We start from the raw sequence: 20,425 nt of genomic DNA on the forward strand, positions 1-20,425 counted from the left end.
TTTTGGTAAAAATAGAGTTGGTTTGATATTCTGACTTGCTCTCTTATCTGTTTTCTAATTTATTTACTATTCTATTCCATCCGTCAATACATCTGCTATATAAATATTTAGATATAATTTACCTTGTTGTTCAGATAATCCCTTTTCTGTTTTCTGTTTTTTTAAAACGGCATTAGACTAACTGGGACTTATTGTTCTTTTGTTGTTTTGATGATATCTATTGTCCTTATTTGTAAGTCGCTTTGAACAAAACAAAAGCATTAAGTGTAAATATCAATTTCTCAGTCTCCTGCACCAAGTCTGCTCTTTTTTACAGTAAGTGAAGGCATCAATCAGGGCTATGAGGGCTTTCAGAACAACATGTTCTCTTGTGTTTCTCACAAAATACTCACCTTTTACATCCTGTCAGCTTTCTGTCAGAACATGGTGAACTATATGTTTCCTGTCATGGAGGAGGAGTATATTAGCGAAACACACACGCGTTTGCTCCCCCCTCCAGCATTGCGTCATTTTTGGGGCATTTTACTGCAAGAAATTTGCATGGATGTTAGTGTTTTTTTGAGAGCAGGCGGTGTGAAGGGTGGACCAGAACACTGACACAGCTGTGAAGGTTTCAAAGCCGAAAAAGGGCACAAGACTCTGAGCTAGATAGTTTGAGAGCTCCTTAAAAAGTCAGGGTTTGGATGCATTCCTGAATGGGGTTATATTACGCATGGACTCATAGAGAGTTTACTTCTTTCTTGGTGTCGTCGTCTAAAACATGATCAGTGTGCCTGGCTGTAACTGTGTTCCTTATTTAATGGAGTGACAAATAGTGTGCTTTTTCATTGTTCTCTATACTGTTTTATATTCAAATTAAAAAAGGCCGTTGTGTTTTTATAGGAATTCTAAGAGTACGGTGTACTTTTGATGGTAAATACTGATGTTTTCCAGGGCTGTACAGAATTAATATACTTAAATATTGTGTATGCTTAATTATTGTGTTAGAAAGCCATTTTTAAACAGGGAATCAGTCATATATATTTCACATATATTTCAATCAGATATCAATTAAATGTTGAAGATGAAGGCAGTTCTTTGCGAAACGCATAGGTTTTTAAGGATTAGCCATGTGAATAAAGGCTTTTTAACAATCTTCCACATTTTTCATGTGCCTTGGACTGATTTTTGCTGTTTAATCTGATAAATCCACTACCCAAAGAGCACAGACACATTATTTTAGCTACACCTGAGCACTTTTTGTTTGGTTTTGGGATCAGTAAAATGTCGTTTTACTTTTAAGAGTAACTTTAAGCGCATTGCATCTAAAAGCACATGAAAAATGCTAGGCGCGTCGCTTCCTTCACCAATATCAACACGCTTTGTGCTCAGGCTTCCGTGCAAGGCAACCACCGTTCATTCAGATGATGACAAACCATTACTGCAGCTCTGATACAAGGTTAATTTATGGAGAAAATTAAAAAGCACTGCTATGTTTTGGGGCTTTGTGTTTGTCTAAGGTAAACACTCTATCCTTATTACCTAAATTTGTATATTCGATACAAAGTATGATGCTGATTGGTTAGTTCTAGTCAAATGGCTTGTGGTGCGCAATCTCAGGGTTTCTGCAGGTTTTACAAAGTTAAATTTAAGACCTTTTAAGACCATTCATTCATTTTCTTGTCGGCTTAGTCCCTTTATTAATCCAGAGTCGCCACAGCAGAATGAACCGCCAACTTATCCAGCAAGTTTTTACGCAGCGGATGCCAACCCACATCCACACACACATTCACACACATACTCATACACTACGGACAATTTAGCCTACGCAATTCACCTGTACCGCATGTCTTTGGACTGTGGGGGAAACCGGAGCACCCAGGCAAAGGCAGGGAGAACATACAAACTCCACACAGAAATGCCAACTGAGCTGAGGTTCGAACCAGCGACCCATGCAGCAACCTTCTTGCTATGAGGCGACAGCACTACCTACTGCGCCACTTCACAAGGGTTAAACACTAAGGAATTTCTTTCAAATGGCCCAGGTGGAAAAGATTTGTATTTGCCCTATCAAAAACACAAAATGTAATACATTTAATAATATAATAAAATTTAATAATAAAAAAAAAATATTTTGTATATTTCTAAGCAAAATACTTTAAATATTGTGTAAAAACAAGCAAGCTCTTCTTGTATTCAAACACTTTTTTTCCAACATAAATGTTCTTTAAAAAAAAAAAATTAACAAATGTTTTAAAAGCTTTAAAAATTATGATAAAATAAATCTACACACAACAATCTCTCCAGGTTGGTGTCCTCAGCGGTAAATGCATGGAGCACTTTTAAACAAATGTTATTGTAAGGAAGATAACTAAACCTTCATGGTAAATAGAGTTAAAATTGTAATTTTTATTGAGATAAATTGTTGTATGGGTGTTGGCCAGATTGGGTAGCAATTCATAAACAAAGGAAAATTAAGGCCCAAAATAAAATAAAAAAAGTGCTCAGGGGTAGCTCAGCTAATGTTTCCTTTGGGTAAGGTATTCATCTGAATAAACAGCAAAAATCAGTCCAGGGCAGTCGAAAAATGTGGAAAAATATGTTTAAAAATTTTTTGTCCTGTTTAAAAAGATTTAAGACCCGCAACACAATATTTCTGTGAATTTAAGACTTTTTAGGCCTAAAATTTAGATTTTGAGATTGACAACTTTTTACGACCCTGTGGACACCCTGGTTTTACAACGTTGAAATGTTTTCAACTGCAAAATGTGAGAATGTTGCACCTCATGCACACTGCTTGTGTGTTGCTCCCTATTTGCATGCACAAGCCTCGCTTTCATTGGAGATAACAAACTTGTGTGTGTAAAATACGTAATATGTGAATGGCCCCTTACCTTTTTTTTTTTTCAACTTTTTATTATTGAACGTGCAAAAAAACTATAAAACTAATGTCGTTTTTGTTAACATTTTCTACAGAACATGCTTGTCCGCAACATTTAAGCTACTTTTAAAGGACAACAATAAGTCTTGTGGTTTTGAAAAGACACGAAGATGACTAAATTATGATAGGATTAAAGGGTAGATTATCCACTTTAAGTGACTAAGTTTCATTGCTTTTCAGCTACTCATATCTTTTGTGACTAACATTTTATCATCAAATAGCTATGTTATGTTGTTTTAAAAAGCTAAAACGTCAGTCTTATTCATTCGCCAGGAATTGGGACACTTAAGTTTAAAAAATATCACTTAATATAAAAAATATGTGTTGAAGCGATCTCTATAAAAAAAAATTGTTTAAAAAAATAATAATTTGAATAAAATGTAATTATTAATACATTAAGAAAATATTATTAATTTATTTAATAATTTTTCAGTTTAGTTTATTAAATGATTAACATATGTTGCTGATGCTAAAGTGTTCTTTAGTCATTTTTAAGATCAAGCTAATAATGATTTGCTAATAATCAAGCAAAGATCAAGCTAATAATGAAACAGAAAAGTTTTTTAAAACTCACTTTTGTACATTCACAAAAATGTCCAAAACTGCTGTATTGCATTTGTTAGGTCATTAATTTGCGCTGTCACCTTGTTAGTAAACAGTACCTGCAAAGAAGTGACGAGCATTATGTCATTATTTTCAAACAATCTCTTTTTTTGGGTGTTTACATGAAGAAGAAAACAGTGACATTTTAAATAAACTTGCACTTTGTTACCCTTTTTTCAGATTTATGTGTTTTCAGTCCCCAAAACACTGTTGCCATGTTAACTAACAGGTAAAGTGCTTAAGAAGTTTCCTGTTTTTAGCTGGAAAGTTGTCACGTAAACACCCTTAAAAATAAAAAGCCACCATATCTTTTCTTTTCAGAGTAGACAGTTTACATTGATGATAGGTTAATTGACCTGTAACACTGTAAAAAAAATCTGTTATTTAACTTCTTTTTCTGGCAGCTGGGGTGCTGGAAAAAAAAAGTAAAATAACAGTGGATAAATTACAGAAATCTACTGTCAAATTTACTGGAAATTTCTGTAATTTAACGTCTATTATTTTACAGTAGATTTCTGTAGTTTAACGGACGTCTTTTTTAAAAATAAAAACATAAAATCACAGATTTTTTTTTCTTTTTACAAATTGACATGTATAAATATATTTCAATACTTTTCTATTATTTTTGGAAAAATATCACTCTTTATATGTAAAAAAAGCTGTCTTTTTTCCATTATTCCATTTTAGTCTGACTCCACTGAGCCACATTTTAGAAGACCTTATTAAAGGGTGTCCACGGAGTCACCCTTTAATATGACCCTGACATTAATATGTAATAAACTTCAAATCAACCAAAAATCAACTTTTTTGACGTTGTAATTTGTGATCAAAATAATGTTGTCACTCGTTAGACACTGGCTAGACATTGAATTTTGGTCAACTGATGTCACGACCTAAATCTAACCTAATATTAACATCTTCTGAAGTTGTGTGCCTGCTGGGCAATAACTAAATGCACTACAGAATGTTACGTTTACACACATCCACAAATTACATGTAAATGCATCAGCTTTTTACAGTGTAATACTCACTACTCGCTACTCTTTTGAAAGGTCTACTTTTTACTTATACTTTGAGTACTATTTATAACAGATACTTTTACTGTACTTGCTCTACATTTTAAGCAAGTAATGGTACTTTGATTTAAGGATTATTTTTCAGTACTCTTTCCACCAATGGTTGTTTTATAGTAAGGTTCACCCAATTTGCCATTTCAAAAATCATACAAACACTCTCATAATCAATACACTTTCAATAATATAACAGAAATGTATAGTCAAAAATAACCTTGATAAACAAATGGTCTTAATTAACATGTTTTTCAAGCTCATGGGATGTTAATCATGACCTTGAATGAGTAAAAACTAATACAAAACTGCTGTAACTGTTTTAGTATGTTTATAAATAGAAGATGCTTTTTTTTTTTTTTTTTTTTTGCAGTAAAGTTAAACATATTTGTAAGGGTTTGTAGGTATTTACAGAGGTTTCAGTGAGAAGGTTAAAAGAAATACACAGTAATGCATAACAACCCAAAGCATTGTAAAATAAATGTATATATTGTTTTAAAGATTTACAACTATTTTGCTTTGTAGTGTGTCCCGAAGCTCCCTCTTCTCCCTCTTGTGTCCCTCAATAGTTCAGTCAATAAGTGTGTCATTTTAAATTGTCCGTTGTTTGCTTTCCCTACATTCCCCCTGGTCCCAGTGATTGATGTGTGTTTAGTCATTGTTGACAGCCTCCGTCCTGACCCTAGCCACCCTGCCCTATGCAGAAATGTAGGTTGCGAGCAATTGTATAGCAGGAATGCAGAGGAAGAGGTGTAACTCCAGAAGCAGGGGTCTTGCTCTAGACTGTTGCGTCTGGGTCCATGTTTCATGGATCACAGCCATAGTTCACATTCCTAAACTCCTGTGTAATGCCTTACTCTGGGAACACAATGTGCTTTCACACAAACTTTCCCCTGGAGAATACAATGTTTACCTTTCTTTTTTTTCCTCCCTTCTTTCTTTTCCTTCCAGGTTTGATATCTACAGGAAAGTGCCGAAAGATCTTACCCAGCCAACATATACTGGAGCTTTCAGTGAGTGTGGAAATTTATAATGCTTATTTCTCATTATAGACACTCATTCAGTTTAACCATTCAATTTACTGCCAGGTCTTCAGATGTCATTGAATGTCTGGTTTATCAATGAATGTTAAAAGTTCTATTCCAAACATTTAAAGTCAGGGAATTTTATTTATTTTGTCATTTTCATATGTCATCGAACATCCCTGCTTTTAGTTAGTCATTTATTTGTTTTTATAGGTAGTCCATTTTTTGTGTGCCACTTTATTCTTTACAGCATGTCAACACACTCAAAAAATAACTCATTGGATGAACTCAATTTAATTGAGGGCAGGATTTCCATCCAATAAATTTGTTAAGCCCCAATTAAAAAAACTTTACACAATTAAATCCAATTGACTTGGTTCAACATGATTTTATCAAATAAAAGTTAAAATACATTTATATTTTTATGTTACTTAAACTCAAAGGTCTGATAATATCATGTATGTCTGTTACGTTTCAAAATCATACATTTCAAAGTCTCTTAGTTTTATTTGAAGTTATCCTAACCATTGTTAAGCGTATTTCAAGAGTTACATATACAGTTGACAGACTGATCTCAGAACTAATTTTAGGACAGTTATTGTTCACCGATAAAAGCAACAAACTGCATTTTAGCTAAGCTGCCAACAACCAAAGCATGGGTGCTTCAGCAAGTTGGTAATCTCAAAACTCAAGGCATTACATGAAACTCTTCTAAATCTTCAAACTGAAGCAAAGGTTAAACTCCAAGTCTTTCTATTGACTGTAAACACTTAAGATTACTTTTATTGTCGACATTTTCTTCTCTTAATTCAGTCCGGCGCAAAGTATGCTGGAAACTACAAATCCCCTAACTAGGTAGTTGGACCAACTTATTCTTAAAACTTAATAATTTATAAATTTAAGTAGACTGAACATAAAAAAAATTGGTCAGAAATTACAAGAATTTGGTTGTTTCAACTCATTTTAAACAGGTAGTTTGAACAAGCAGCAGTAATCCTTTTTTTGAGTGCAGACAATCAAATATATACAGTTGATGTCAGAATTATTAGACCCCCTGAATTATAAGCCCCCCTGTTTATTTTTTAACGGAGAGAAGATTTTTTCAGCACAATTCTAAACAAAATAGTTTTAATGATTTATTTTATCTTTGCTAAATTGACTGTAACTAATATTTTACTAGTTATTTTTCAAGACACTGCTATAACAGTTTAAATTGACATTTAAAGATCTAACTAGGTTAATTAGGTAACTAGGCAGGTTAGGATAATTAGGCAAGTTATTAGCCCCTTTCACACATACAGATCTTTCCGGAAAATTGCCGGCAATTTTCCGGAAAGGTTGTATGTGTGAACAGACCCTTTTTGAAAATACAGGTAAATTCATTCTGGCTATTTTCCGGAAAGAGAAGTTGTAACATTACCGGCAATTTGCCGGAATGCTGCGCTGTGTGGATGCAGAAGGAAGATTGCCGTAATAAGCGCGTGCACGTCTAGAACGTGCTGACGTGAGACGTCTGCTTTAGCCAATCACAACAGTCAGACGCGTTTACGTCCGCGCGGTTGGTGAGAATAAAAGCCTTTGAATATTTTTCCAGACACATTTAGCTGCTAGAAGTTAGTCAGATCACGTTTATATGTTCTTCTTAATGCCAACTGTGTAAATAATCATCGATAAATTGCTTATGATAAGCCGTTGTTTGTTTACCTTCAAGCTCTGCGTGTGCCTGTGAAACAGCCTGTGAGCGCCTTCACACGCACATATTATGAACATCTCGACATGCGAAAGTTGTTCACAATATTGATCCTCCACAGAGTTTGTATTTTAGTCAAATGTTTACAAATACAAGCGCAGCCATTTAAAGCTCATGTGGTGAATGATGTCAGAATTTACCGGTATTTTGGAATGGATGTGTGAATGCTCTTTTCCGGATAATTTCCGTAACGTCCTCGCCTGTGTGAACAGCGCTTTTTTGAATATACCGGTAAAGTCGTTCCGGAAATTTTCCAGATATTTACCGGTATCACTGTGTGAAAATTATTGAAAAAAAAAACTATTGAAAAAAATTTTGCTTAAAGGGGCTAATAATATTGACCTTAAAATGATTTTTAAAACATTAAAAACTGCTTTTATTCTAGCCAAATTAAACCAAATAAGACTTTTTCTTCAGAAGAAAAAAATATTATCAGACATACTGTGAAAATTTCCTTGCCCTGTTAAACATAATTTTTGAATAATTAAAAAAGAAAAATCAAAGGGGGGCTAATAAATGTATATTATAAATACATTTTGATTTTTAACATCATGCAGCATAGTTGTTTTGCTAAAAAGGAATGGAAGTGAATAAAAGTCGTCACATTTTAATTTACAATGGCCATACCACTAAAATAAGATGAACAGGTCAACGTTTTAATCAGGGAATTTGACATTTTGCCCACTGTTTGTGTGCATTCATTTCTTCCCCCTCAAATCAACATTCTCCTTTGATCCAAACCTGTGTTTTTCCAAACCAATTTGCTGACTCAGTTTTTATTTTCTAACTTGTCATTGTATAGCTCATCCTTCCCTTATGATCCGGAAGGATGGATGTTTGTAATGCTAGGTGTTGCTGTTTGACTCATTATGATATGATGCGTGGCACTATGTCATTTTACACACATTCTCCATTGTTGTTTTTTCCTCGGGTGAATCACTAATGTTAAGTCATGCTTGCTGAAATCTAGACCAACCCAAAGCATAACCTCAATATTTTGTTTGTAAACCGGTTCTGTGGATTAATTCTCGCATACCCAGCTGGGACATCTGAGGTTTGTGGTTAAACAAACTTGTCTTTTTTGTTTTCAAAACATCTACAGAGATAACAGGATCCATTTCGTAATTTTGTTTTTCTTTATAGTCACCAAGTGTAAATGAGAAAGTAAAAGATTGATCCACTGGTGACTGTTATTTTTATTTTGGTAAGTTTTTCTGCTGGTAATGAAACCAACAATGGAAGTAAATGAAACACATCTATAATCCACTAATAAAATCTTGATTTGATCAGTTTTGTTTAAATCTTTTTTTATAGTTAACAAAAAAAGAGGATATAATAAAGAAAACAAATAAATCGATACTTTACAATAATGTTCCTTTAATTTACTAACATGAACATACTATGAACAAGACACTTAATACAATATTTATTCATCTTTGTTGATTCAAATGAAAATAGTCATTCATTAATTCATTTTAACTCACTGAATACGAAGGGATCGTTCGTATTCATAGATGGGTAAAAGAAAAAAAACTGGGTGGAAGAAAAAAAACTGTTTTTAAGTTTTTGCATTCCCTCACAAAGATGTTTTGCGTTCTCTCATTTGTTGTTTCACAAACAATTTCTGTTCACTTTATACATGTCAACCCTCCCATTTTTGCCAGTATTCTCTTGTATTTTACCATTCTATCCTGCTATCATCCTATCATTAAATATTTTCCCATATTCCTCCAAAAATTTTTACCTTGACAGCACTTTTTGAGGAAATCCAAGAAATTTTAAAAAATATATTTTCCTGTCACTCAGTTTTTTTTTCTCCCTCCCATTTTTCGTTATTTTTATTTCTCCACCATCATGTACTTGCTGGCTCTTGGTAGGTTTTTGAAATCTTTTGAAATATCTTCTTTTGTGTTAAAAAGACAAAAATCATGAAGGTTTGAAACAAGTAAAAGATTTAATAAATATCTTGTTGACTGTTAAAAAAAGAGTATTACCAAAATTGGTTGTCACAAGAGTCCTACACTGAATGCATGGATGGACATTACAAGAGCAAATTAAAGCATTTGTAAATAAGAAAATGGAAAATGTATTTAATACAGGAAAAAATTTAGGCAATATCTCAGACCAGTTAAAATTCTAAAGTAATGGATCACTCCCTAAATGTGTATAGTTTTGCTTTCAAGTTAAGTTGTTTTGCTGATATTCTTTTTTTCTCTCCTATTTTCATTTATTTATTTGTCTTTCTATATTTAAAGCTACCAAAACAGACTCTAAAAAAGGGCCTGCTTACACTATGCTATCTCGCTGTACTATACTGTGCCCGGGCCCGTTTCCCGGAGTGTTCGAGAAGTGTGAGTGCGCTGAATCGGGCTCAGGCATGGTTCACTTGGCTGGCCCTGGCCCATTTGGAAGAGGTGTTTTGCACTCACACACAGGCGTACACAAAGCCCAAGTGAGCCCGATTCAGAGCACTCACACTTCTCAAACGATTCAGGAAACGGGCCTGGGCACGGTTCAGATAGCATAGTGTGAGTAGACCCTAAAAGGAAACATAAACAAGTGCAAAATCCCACCTTCAGGTTTAAAGCCACAAATAAAAGACTATATTTTCAACGTATTGCAGGCAGAATGGGATCAGTACGCAGAAAATAAACTTTTCGAAATCTAGCGTGAAATAGGAAGAAAACCCAGCTATTTTTAACTCAAGACATGATGAGATTGAGAAGATACAGAAGATGCTGTATCGGACACACGAGTGTCACGCATAAACTTTTACTCAAATGAGAAGAACCCCAAAAATGTCAAGCGTGCAACAGAAACCAAACTGTTAAACATATTCTTGTGGAATGCCCTATATTTAATGTTATCAAACAATTTTTGCCTGGAGATTCTTTAAAATATTTTTAGATGTGAATCATTTTAAAATTGCAAAATTTTTATCAAAAGTAAACCTTTTGTTTTAGATTTTAATCTTACATTATTATTATTATTATTATTATTATTATTATTAGTACTATTGAAAAGTGATATTTATAAAATGTGGTAGACATGATCTGATTTTTTGCTGCATAGCCAGAGAAGCTGATATGGCAATAAACTCAACATTTTCTCTCTCTCTTTCTATATGTATACAGCATAAAGAATTATTAGCCCTCCTTTGATTTATTTATTTGTTTATTCATTTATTTATTTATATATTTGAGCAAGATATATGTTTTATTTATTTATTTTTTCTGGGGGAAGTTCTTATTTGTTTTATTTCGGCTTAAATAAAAGCTGTTTTCAAATTTTAAAAGCCATTTTAAGGTCAAAATTATTAGGCCCTTTAAGCTGTATATATTTTACACTAGTCTACAGAACAAACCATCATTATACAATAACTTGCCTAATTACCCCAGAGAAAGTGGATGTAATTGTGCTTATGCATAAGAGTGTATTCAGATGTAGAATCTCTCATTTATCAGGTGAAATAAAAAACAAACAAACAAACAAAAAACAAAACAAAAGAACTAGCCGTTTTTTCACCTTTTTATCTGCTTAACAAGTAACTAGCTTTTAACAATGTATCACTAAATAGTGAACTATGAATAATAAAGAACAAGATCAAGCTTAAAAAGTTCATGTTAGTAATTATGCATTAACTAACATGACCTAATGAAACCTTATTGTAGAGTGTGACCCTTAAAATCAGGTCTTTAAAGATAGCATTATCTCTATGATTTAATCAGCCTTGTCTTCAAAGAGGATTATGTCATCTGTCTGACTTAATCGATTGTTTTAATATATTTAACTAAAGTTTTCTAAAGGAAAAGTCATTTACATATAATAGTAACATCTTCAACGTGTTAATAGTTCCCAGTATTAGCTTCATTAAAAGAGAATGAGTGCTATAACCCATTTTAAACCCGAGTCCGTGAGGTATGTGTCATAGCGACACGCCTTATTGTTTGTGTTATAGCTAAACATTAGCTTGAGCAAACTGGAACAAACCAGAGTCAGAGTCTGACGTGCCGACCACAATGTCACGTGACCACAGACGACTCACTGGAAACTGTCTCCATGTAAATATGCACTAGCTTCTGCGGCCAGCCTTGCAGTTTGACTCATCTGATCACATGTTGAACTTGGTAACGATTACGTTTACCAGAGCCATAAAGCCACGCACAATCATTTGCCTGTCGAACGAGCTTATGTAATGGCCCTGTGACTTTTATATGCTGCACACGGTTTAATCATTTTGCATAGTCAGGCACAATTTAGAGACGTCATTACTAATATTAGAAAATGACTTCCTTTCGAGCATACATGAGCTGAAAATGGTCCTCACACTCTCAGAGTTAAAGGTGCACAAGCTGTCGCTAAAACACTTTTCTGTTTACTTTGTGTTAATAAATACATTTTAGGGGTCACAATGGGGAAAGAAATAAGAGGGGGCTAATAATTCAGGTAGGTAAATAATTCTGACTTCAACTGTATATATGCATGCCCACAAATAGAAATGTACAAGCAGCTGAAAGAGAAAGTGGATGTAATTGTGCTTGTGCATGAAAGCGTATTCAGATAAAGGATCTCTCGTTTATCTGGTAAAAGTTTTTAAAAACAAACAAAAAAAGATGTGTTTTTTTTCCCCTTTTTTAGTGAACTAACTCTTTAACAAGATAAGATATATCTTAGATATTTTCTGTTTATATAGTATAGATGTATGGTAAGATACCATATCTCGTTTATCATTAAGATATGATTCTTGCTATTAATATACCACTAACTATGACTTTTTTTTTCTTAGTAAACTCCTAATTTGCTGCTTATTAATAGTTTGTTTGTTTTACTTTTTGGTCCACCGGCGTGGAAAATGGTCTTTGGTCCAAAAAACACAACAAATTAATAGTCACATATGACATGATAAAAATAAAATCAGCACATAAAAAAAATCTAAGTTAATTAGGGATTGGGTAGGATTAGGGATGTAGAATAAACTCATGAAGAATATACTTATTTAAGTGCTAATAAACAGCCAATGGCGTAATAATAGGCAGCTTAAAAGCAACTTATAGTGAGAATTGTTACTTAAACTGAATTGTTGCTGACGATTCTTTAAAATGAACTCTTCACCTATTTGTAAAACTTGTTTTGTTGCAAACAGCTTCCTAATGTCCCACTTGACCTTTTTTTATCCCCTTAGTTTCAATATGCTGCTGTGTCTTCATGTTGTTCCTCTTTCTCTCGGAACTGACAGGATTCATCGCTACAGAAATGTACGTATGAAATCACACAAAAAATGTGTATGTCAATGACATGATTTGTTTTCCCTTTTCACATCTTGATAAACACTTTTTATTTAATTTGTGCAACAAACCTGAGATCACAGGATTGGAAAATGAATTTGAAATCAGAGTGCATTTTACATTCAACTAAAGTAAAAAGTGCTTTAAATAACAACATGTGCTAGAATAAACAATTATTTTTGGTAAAGCATTCTTGGCACTTTTAACAGAACGCTGACACTACATTTTGTGTTGCCATTTCAAAAATGTATTTCTACATGGCATTAAATTAAAAGTTTTCCTATATAACAATTTATTGTGAATACGATTTTATTATTTAAACAGGAAATCAGTGAGGCATTTGTTATGGCATTAGTTGAACTAATTAGTAGAGCTGGGAGCTATTTTGTTGTATATGAAGATATTAGTTTACAAAGTATCTGTATTCATAGTGCAATATTAACAAATGTATTGTTTAATATCAGTGTATTAGTAAAAGGCCGTCTTATCTTGCAGAATTCTATCTTGCTCCAGCACATTCTAGTGAGCCTAAGGTGCTGTTTACATTTTTCTTTCTCTCCCTCTCTGTCTCTCTGTCTCTCTCTCTCTCTCTGTCTCTCTCTCTCTCTCTCTCTCTCTCTCTCTCTCGAAATGTCTAGAAATATGTTTGTTAACATATGTCATTATTTGATTGGTAAACCATTTGATATTTTAGTCATAATGTTTAAAACTGCATCTTAAGAAGTTTTATCAGCACTCGAGATGACTTTATGACCCGTCATTTAAACTTTTGTAACCTCGGTGACAGATCATTTTCACACAGGACTTGGACACTGGTGTCAGTTTGTGAACTTCTTTCTGGTGTCACCGGGGGTTGGGACGTGATGAAATGAAATTACTGCAATTCTGGCAATTTACTGTCAGGCTTAAATCTGTTCAACAGTGACATTTACCTTTTTCACAACTGTGACAACTGAACTGAAGCACTTTTCATTTTTTAAAACTTCTTCTCTGCTCTGACTCAGTTTACATTGTGTATGTTTACATGGACACCAATAATCTGATTTTAATATGCTTAAGACAAAACTCTGGTTACAAGTCTACCATGTAAACAGTGAATTTTCATTAATTCAATCCGATCAAGGTCATAATCAAACTAAACAGAAATCTAATTAAGACATTTGGAGTATGCTGATTTTAGTTACACTATTAAAGTGTTGTACAGACATGTAAACACCTTAAACTATTACCATCGTGTCGGATTTTCGCCGCATTTTGCAACAGAAAAGTCTATTCACACATGAATGTTTGAGTCAGTGAAAGACCACAGACACCCGCATTGTAAAATGTTATTAAATTGTTTTTCTTTACCCATACAGCGTGCAGTACTGAATTTCATTAAAACAACACTCTTTCAGCAGTTCATACTCTCATCCAATATCTCGTTTGTATTAAATGTTCCTGAAAGTAATTGAAAGTGCCAAACTACAGTTAAAGTCGACAAATTAAAAATGAAACGCCTTAAGCTACATGAAACTCTGGATTCTAATTTTAGCACATGAGCTTTACAGATGGCTAATGCTTGTCAATACTATTCTTCAGTGGTTTTGGACTGATTTGCCCTATTATTTATTACATTTTCTATTACAATGACTAAAAAAGAATACATTTGAAGACAAAATTATTAGCTTTCCTTTGAAATGTATAGGCTTAACTAGATTAATTTGGCTAATCATTGGACAACAGCGGCCATTCTGCTGCCAATCAATTCTTAAGAGGTCTAATAATATTGATCTTGTTTTTTCCTTATTATTGCTGTTTATTTTTATTCCAGTCAAATAAATTTTATTCTTCTCCAGTAGGGTAATATAATAAGAAATACTACAAAACATTTCCTTGCTCTGTTAAAAGGGAATATTTGAAAAGGAACTCAAATTTGTCTGAAAGTCATATTGCATCTTGAATTGTATTTTACATAAAATAAGCCAATTTACTTCACAAAGTGATTGCACAGACATGTATCATCCAATTTCATGTAGTATGTTGAAACAATATGACTTAATAATGCTCACAAATAAACAGTAAATATTATAGTATATTGTTAAATAGCAATCCCAAAGAATTGTTTGATACAGTAAGTATAGTAAGTTGGTTTGAGCCCAAGTAATTGTTTAAAATAAATAATACAAAACATAAAGTGAAAATAATGATGTTACCAAAGCTTCATATTGATACTGTTGATGAAACAGTAGGAATCTGCTCCTAGAAAAATTCACTTGTCTGATGATGTGGAGATACTTTTAAATTTCCTATTAAATAACAAAAACAACATCAGAAAAATGGCACTGACATACAGCCAGACAATATCTTATCTGACTGATACTGAATTAGAGCAACAAGTTTTATCAGACACTCTTTAATTGAGCTTGGTCAGGAGTCAACTGCTTTCACACACGCACTTCCAATAGTTTTAAATCACACAAAAAAAATCCACAACCCACTCAAAATGGGCTTGTTACCCAGTTTTTTCTCACCAGTTGAGAAACCTTGCTTTACTTAATGCTATTTGTGTGCATGTGTGTGTGTGTTTTCAGAGTAAATGAACTGTATGTGGATGACCCTGATAAGGACAGTGGAGGGAAGATAGATGTGAGTTTAAACATCAGTTTGCCAAACTTACACTGTGATTGTGAGTATATACATAAAATACATAAATACTTCTGAATGATGTTTTTTTTTCTATCCACATGTGTATAACTTCATCCATTGTTAAAGGGATAGTTCACCCCTAATTTTTCTCATGATTTGTTCACCCTTGACTTGCTCAAAGCCAGAGCAAGTCTGTTGAACAAACTGTTTTCCTCAAAAATATTAGATGCTTTGAAGAATGTTGGTAACCCGTAACCATTGACTTCCATGGTATTTTTTATTTTTTTACTATGGATGCATCTGGTTAAATATTTCCAGTATTCTTAAAAAATATCTTCTTTTGTGTTCAACAGAACAAAAAAAAGTCTTAATGGATTAGAGCATGTCAAGGAGGGGTAAATGATAGCTAAAAGGTTATTTTTTTGAGGAACTATTCCTCTAACTTATGTATATTTTGTGTGTGTGATGTGTTCGCAGCATTGAAGTTACCGTTAACATGAAGTCTTAATACATTTAGCAGCATTCTTGACGTAGACTATGATAGGAAACGATGCAGAGTTTTGACTTCCCACACAGTTTACCATCATTGAAAGTCTCGATTTGAGACATAGATTGTGTGGGCTTTCTCACAGAAGCATTTGGCTACCCTTTACCTCAATCAGATGTAATCTTTTGAAACTGAACCAGAAATCATATGGAGCAAGTGTATGAGAACATGTTGCGTCATACATGGTTGCTTTGGATTTGTTAATTAATACTTGATATGTCATGTTTGCGTAAATTGTTCAATCATGTCACTCATTCCTATTGTGACAGACAGACAGATTAAAAATTAAAAATAAATTATTTTGTTTCCAAAATTGCAAGATATTTATTTTCACTATTTTTATAAGAAAAAAAAGACAGATTTAGGCAATGTATGCTTTAATTTCAACTGTTCATAATGTTATAATAATAGTGCGTGTTTCTTTTAATTATTTTAAAATCAAGCAATGCACCCTTTATACTCTGCATCGAACACACGGGTACTTGTAATATGTAAGCATATTTACTGTACAAAACTTATTAAATAAATAAATCAAATAATCATTCATTAATTGTAATCGAGTTAAAATGTTTAATTAATCGAGATTTAGATTTTAGGCCAAATCACCGAGCCCTAGTTCGACAGCATAATCGTGTATATAAAAAGGAAAATCAAACATGGAGAGTCTAAAAACCCTTTTGTATGAGAAACTACTATCTTCCACCTTTCCTACACATCTGCAGGTGACATCAAAACAGCAGAAAATGTTGCTACTTTACAAATGTTACTTTAGAGCTAGTATTTGAATGATTCTCTAGTGTAATGTCTAAAGAGATGACAAAACATCTTTTGTTTTTGCTCACATTTTAAGAATATAATGATTTATAATGAATTGTTCAGCTGTAATTTGAAACTTGCGCTGAGAAAATGTTTTTCACCCCTAAGAATTGATTATGGGGTCTCTGTCGTCATCTTGTAGCGGAATATCAACCGTCACTTTCTTTGGTCTGCTCAGACAGGCAAATGGCGACCAATGCACTGAATCTGATGCTTTGAAATTATAAATATTTAAAAGGGTAAAGAGGTGGAGTGCTGTTATTTGCAGAATATCCAATCAAATTCAAGGACCAGACAGAACTTTTCTATAAATAGATAGATAGATAGATCATGATTAAATCATTTACGCAAACAAAACATATAAGACAAATGACATGACATATCTTAGCATAGTGCTACGTTCGTTCATTCATTCATTCATTCATTCATTCATTCATTCATTCATTCATTCATTCATTCATTCAGTTGTTCAAATATACTTCAACCACACAAGTTTACTGGAACACATTGCAAATAGTAATTTATTTATTTATTTTATTTGCTGTATCACCAAGCTCCAAATACAAAATTCAACAAAACTTTTAACTAGCAAAAGCAATGTGCCTTGCTATCATTTTTGGTATTTTGTGTCCACATAAACAAGTTATATAATGTTTGGAAAGATTTAAAATTGTGATTTGTACATGTCACAAACCTTAAGGCAATTGTGGTCACCTCTGATGTCACTTTTCACCAGATCCTCAAATATTTGCTAAATCTTTTGCAACTGGCTATTTCACACACATTACACAAAGACCAAACTATGCTCAGTCTGAACATCTTGAGCTGTTCTCATGGGCAAGAAATTGAGGTTATGCCTATTATGGAAGACATATGTTTTCTTTTTAATGGAACCCATGTTTCTGCCTGTACCATGAGTCATGAAGAAGAGGCCCGCTGTGATCTCAGTATGACCTCATTTACTGTTCTGATTTCAACCGCTTTCAGGAATGCAAGTAGATGTCAAGTTTTACTGTTTTCTGAAAAAATATGCAAATGGGTATTACCCATGTAAATGTAACCTTAATGATAGTGTGTTTAGGATGGTTGCTAGGGCATGGATATAAGCTTAGTGAAGTATTCTTGATTGGTTTCTAAGGTGCTGTGGTTTAGTTACTACAGTAGGTGTTAATTTACTGGCACCTATTACGTTTCTCTAAAATTCTACTCTCTGGATATGGTTTAAGTCCCTTCTTTAAAGGGCACATATTTATTTTACCTCTTTTTCAAGATTTCAGAGAAATGTATGCACTTGGCATACATACTTGGTGTCTCCGGAATGCGTCTGCAAAGCTTCAGCTCACAGTTGTGAGAAAAACTACAATAAGAACTGTCCCAATGATTATTTGATGTATTTGTTGTGGAATAATTCAAGTTTTTTGACGAGTCACACACAATGACCTTACAAAGTTCACGCACACACAGCGGACACACACAGCGTGTGCATTTATCTTTGCACTGTTTTTGCATGTAAAGTGTGACAGGATATACACATTAATATCCTCTACTGTATGAATATCTGTTATGTTATTGTACAAAATAAACTTGATTTAACGTTCACAAACTAGGATTGGAGCGTCTTCTTTTATAATTGTACTTGTATTTGGCTGTGGTGATAAAGATGGTAAAATGCCCTGTTTTAAGAACGTTTTAAACTTGTAAAACTCATTCTTGATCACTCTGGATGATGATCACAGCGAGCTGAACAGATCTTTTAATCCCTGTTGCTTTGTGCACGTCCTGTCTTGTTGATATGTTTATACGAGTTACTACGGAGGCATGTTAATATGTGGCTGTCAATCAGTTCGGTGGGCTCAGAAACGTAGCATCAGGAAATTTAAAGAAAAGTCTTCATACCTCAGCAATATGACTGTGGACACATTATACCTACACACAGTTCTGTTCAAGCAGCTTACAAAATATGATTTTCATCATTGGTGCCCTTTAAGGCAAAAAAAAAAAAATTTAAACATTTTTGTGCGACTTTTTTTTGGCTGCACATCTTATATCTTCAGTATTAACAAGACATTTATATTTGTTCCATAGTCACTGATATATGTCACTGTGAATATCATGTCATCTTCAGAAAAAGAATGATTTACATAAAACTCCATGTTTTTTCCATTATGTTACTGTCTTACATGAATTTACTATTTCTGGAAGCATACACAATGTTCCCTTGAGACCTTTACAACGTCACTTTTCAACACTTTCCTTCACTTTTTTGCCTTTCTGTGCTTGCCGAGAAAACTACAGTATGCAAGACCTTTAGTGTTCAGGGCACACGTCAGATTACACTTAAATGTTTCCATTCGCACATTTACTCATTAATGAGTGGAGATTGCTTTTATGTAACTTACTGAATGGGGTTTAAGCAAAAAAAAAAAAAAATAGATGTGGTTAAAGGCTTAAAATGTCAAATCATTAATGAGCGAGTTAAGAGACATTATTGTTTAGGTCATTGAAATTAGCCAAACTCTCTGGAAAATGAATAACTTTCTTCCTTTTCTATTCGATTTTTCCCTCCCCTTTGAAATGATAAAATGTAATCATACCGGCATCATCAATGTAAAGAGCCTGTGTGGCTTTCTTGTCCATTTAGAAAAGCTATCTTAAAATAGCATTGAGCCACATGCTCTTAGTGTAATTCACCACCACAGTGTCAGAAGATCTGCTACACACACACACACACACTCACCAAGTTTGTTTTTTAGTTCCTGGCTATAAAAGGTTGTTTAAATAGTTGGTTGCTTATTAATTTATTTAAATAATTAATTTGAATGTATATTTTAATAAAGATTTTTTGTGGGATTGACATAAAAAAAATAACTCTCAAGCTCAGTCACTCTAACACTACACTCTCAGAAAATAAAGGTATGCGAGCTGTCACTGGGTTGGTACCCTTTCAAAAGGTACAAATTTGTACCTTAAAGGTCCATATTAATACCTCAAGAGTACATGATACTTAAAGTACAAAAGTGTTCCTATTAAAATTTTAGGTACTTAAATATACTTTTGAAGTGCCAATATAGACCCTTGAAGTACAAATGTGTACCTTTTGAAAAGGTACCACCCAAGTGACAGCTCACGTACCTTTATTTCTGAGAGTGTATAATATCAAAGACCATGGTTCGTCAAGCTCTCAGCACCATCTCAAACTGATTCAGAGTGCATTTCCACAAAAATAAAAGCTTTTTTTTGTAATTTATATATGACACTTTAAAAAATGTAATGTTATCCATGTCCACATCATCACATATCTGTGAAAATAAGTAAAATATTTTATTTCGATCAAAAGCCAGTAGTTAGTGCTACAAAAAAACTCAAGTTTTAGTGTTTTTCGTTTTTAAGATACTTAAAAGCTATAGTGGGCTCCAAAACAATGACGATTCACATTTAGAAGATATAAAATTGAAATCGACCATAGACTATAAAAGATATGGACGTAGTGTCCGTGACGTCACCCATAGGTTTCTGAACAACCCAAAAGAAGCTACCAGTAGGCGTGGCCAACCGCCGCCATTTTGTTTGCACGTCATCGCACTAACCGTAGGATACAAAACAAAGGTAAAGAGGCAGAGCGGAGCTACAGACGCATGCTGGCATTTTGCTTAAACGCAAATTACTTCCAAACACTTAAAATATAGCCTGTGTTGGTAAATGCAAGGCTATTGATGAAACCCAGGCATAACACTATGACAACATTTCAGATGACTGTTCTAGAGCCTAGAGCTAATCAATCTGT

The 20,425-nt window shown here is 33.5% G+C and overlaps 1 protein-coding gene across 2 annotated transcripts in view; it reads left to right on the plus strand.

Moving 5' to 3' along the window:
- Positions 1 to 20,425, plus strand: part of ergic1 (endoplasmic reticulum-golgi intermediate compartment 1) — a 46,184-nt gene that overhangs the window by 10,043 nt on the left and 15,716 nt on the right. Inside the window, 3 exon segments of one of the 2 annotated variants that reach the window (NM_001029962.2) lie at positions 5,542 to 5,603; positions 12,548 to 12,620; positions 15,224 to 15,318. In NM_001029962.2, the coding sequence (NP_001025133.2) occupies positions 5,542 to 5,603; positions 12,548 to 12,620; positions 15,224 to 15,318 (230 nt within the window). 2 annotated transcript variants of the gene reach the window in all.

The sequence above is a fragment of the Danio rerio genome, chromosome 14 (assembly GCF_049306965.1).
Source record: "Danio rerio strain Tuebingen ecotype United States chromosome 14, GRCz12tu, whole genome shotgun sequence".
Classification (NCBI taxonomy): Eukaryota; Metazoa; Chordata; class Actinopteri; order Cypriniformes; family Danionidae; genus Danio; species Danio rerio.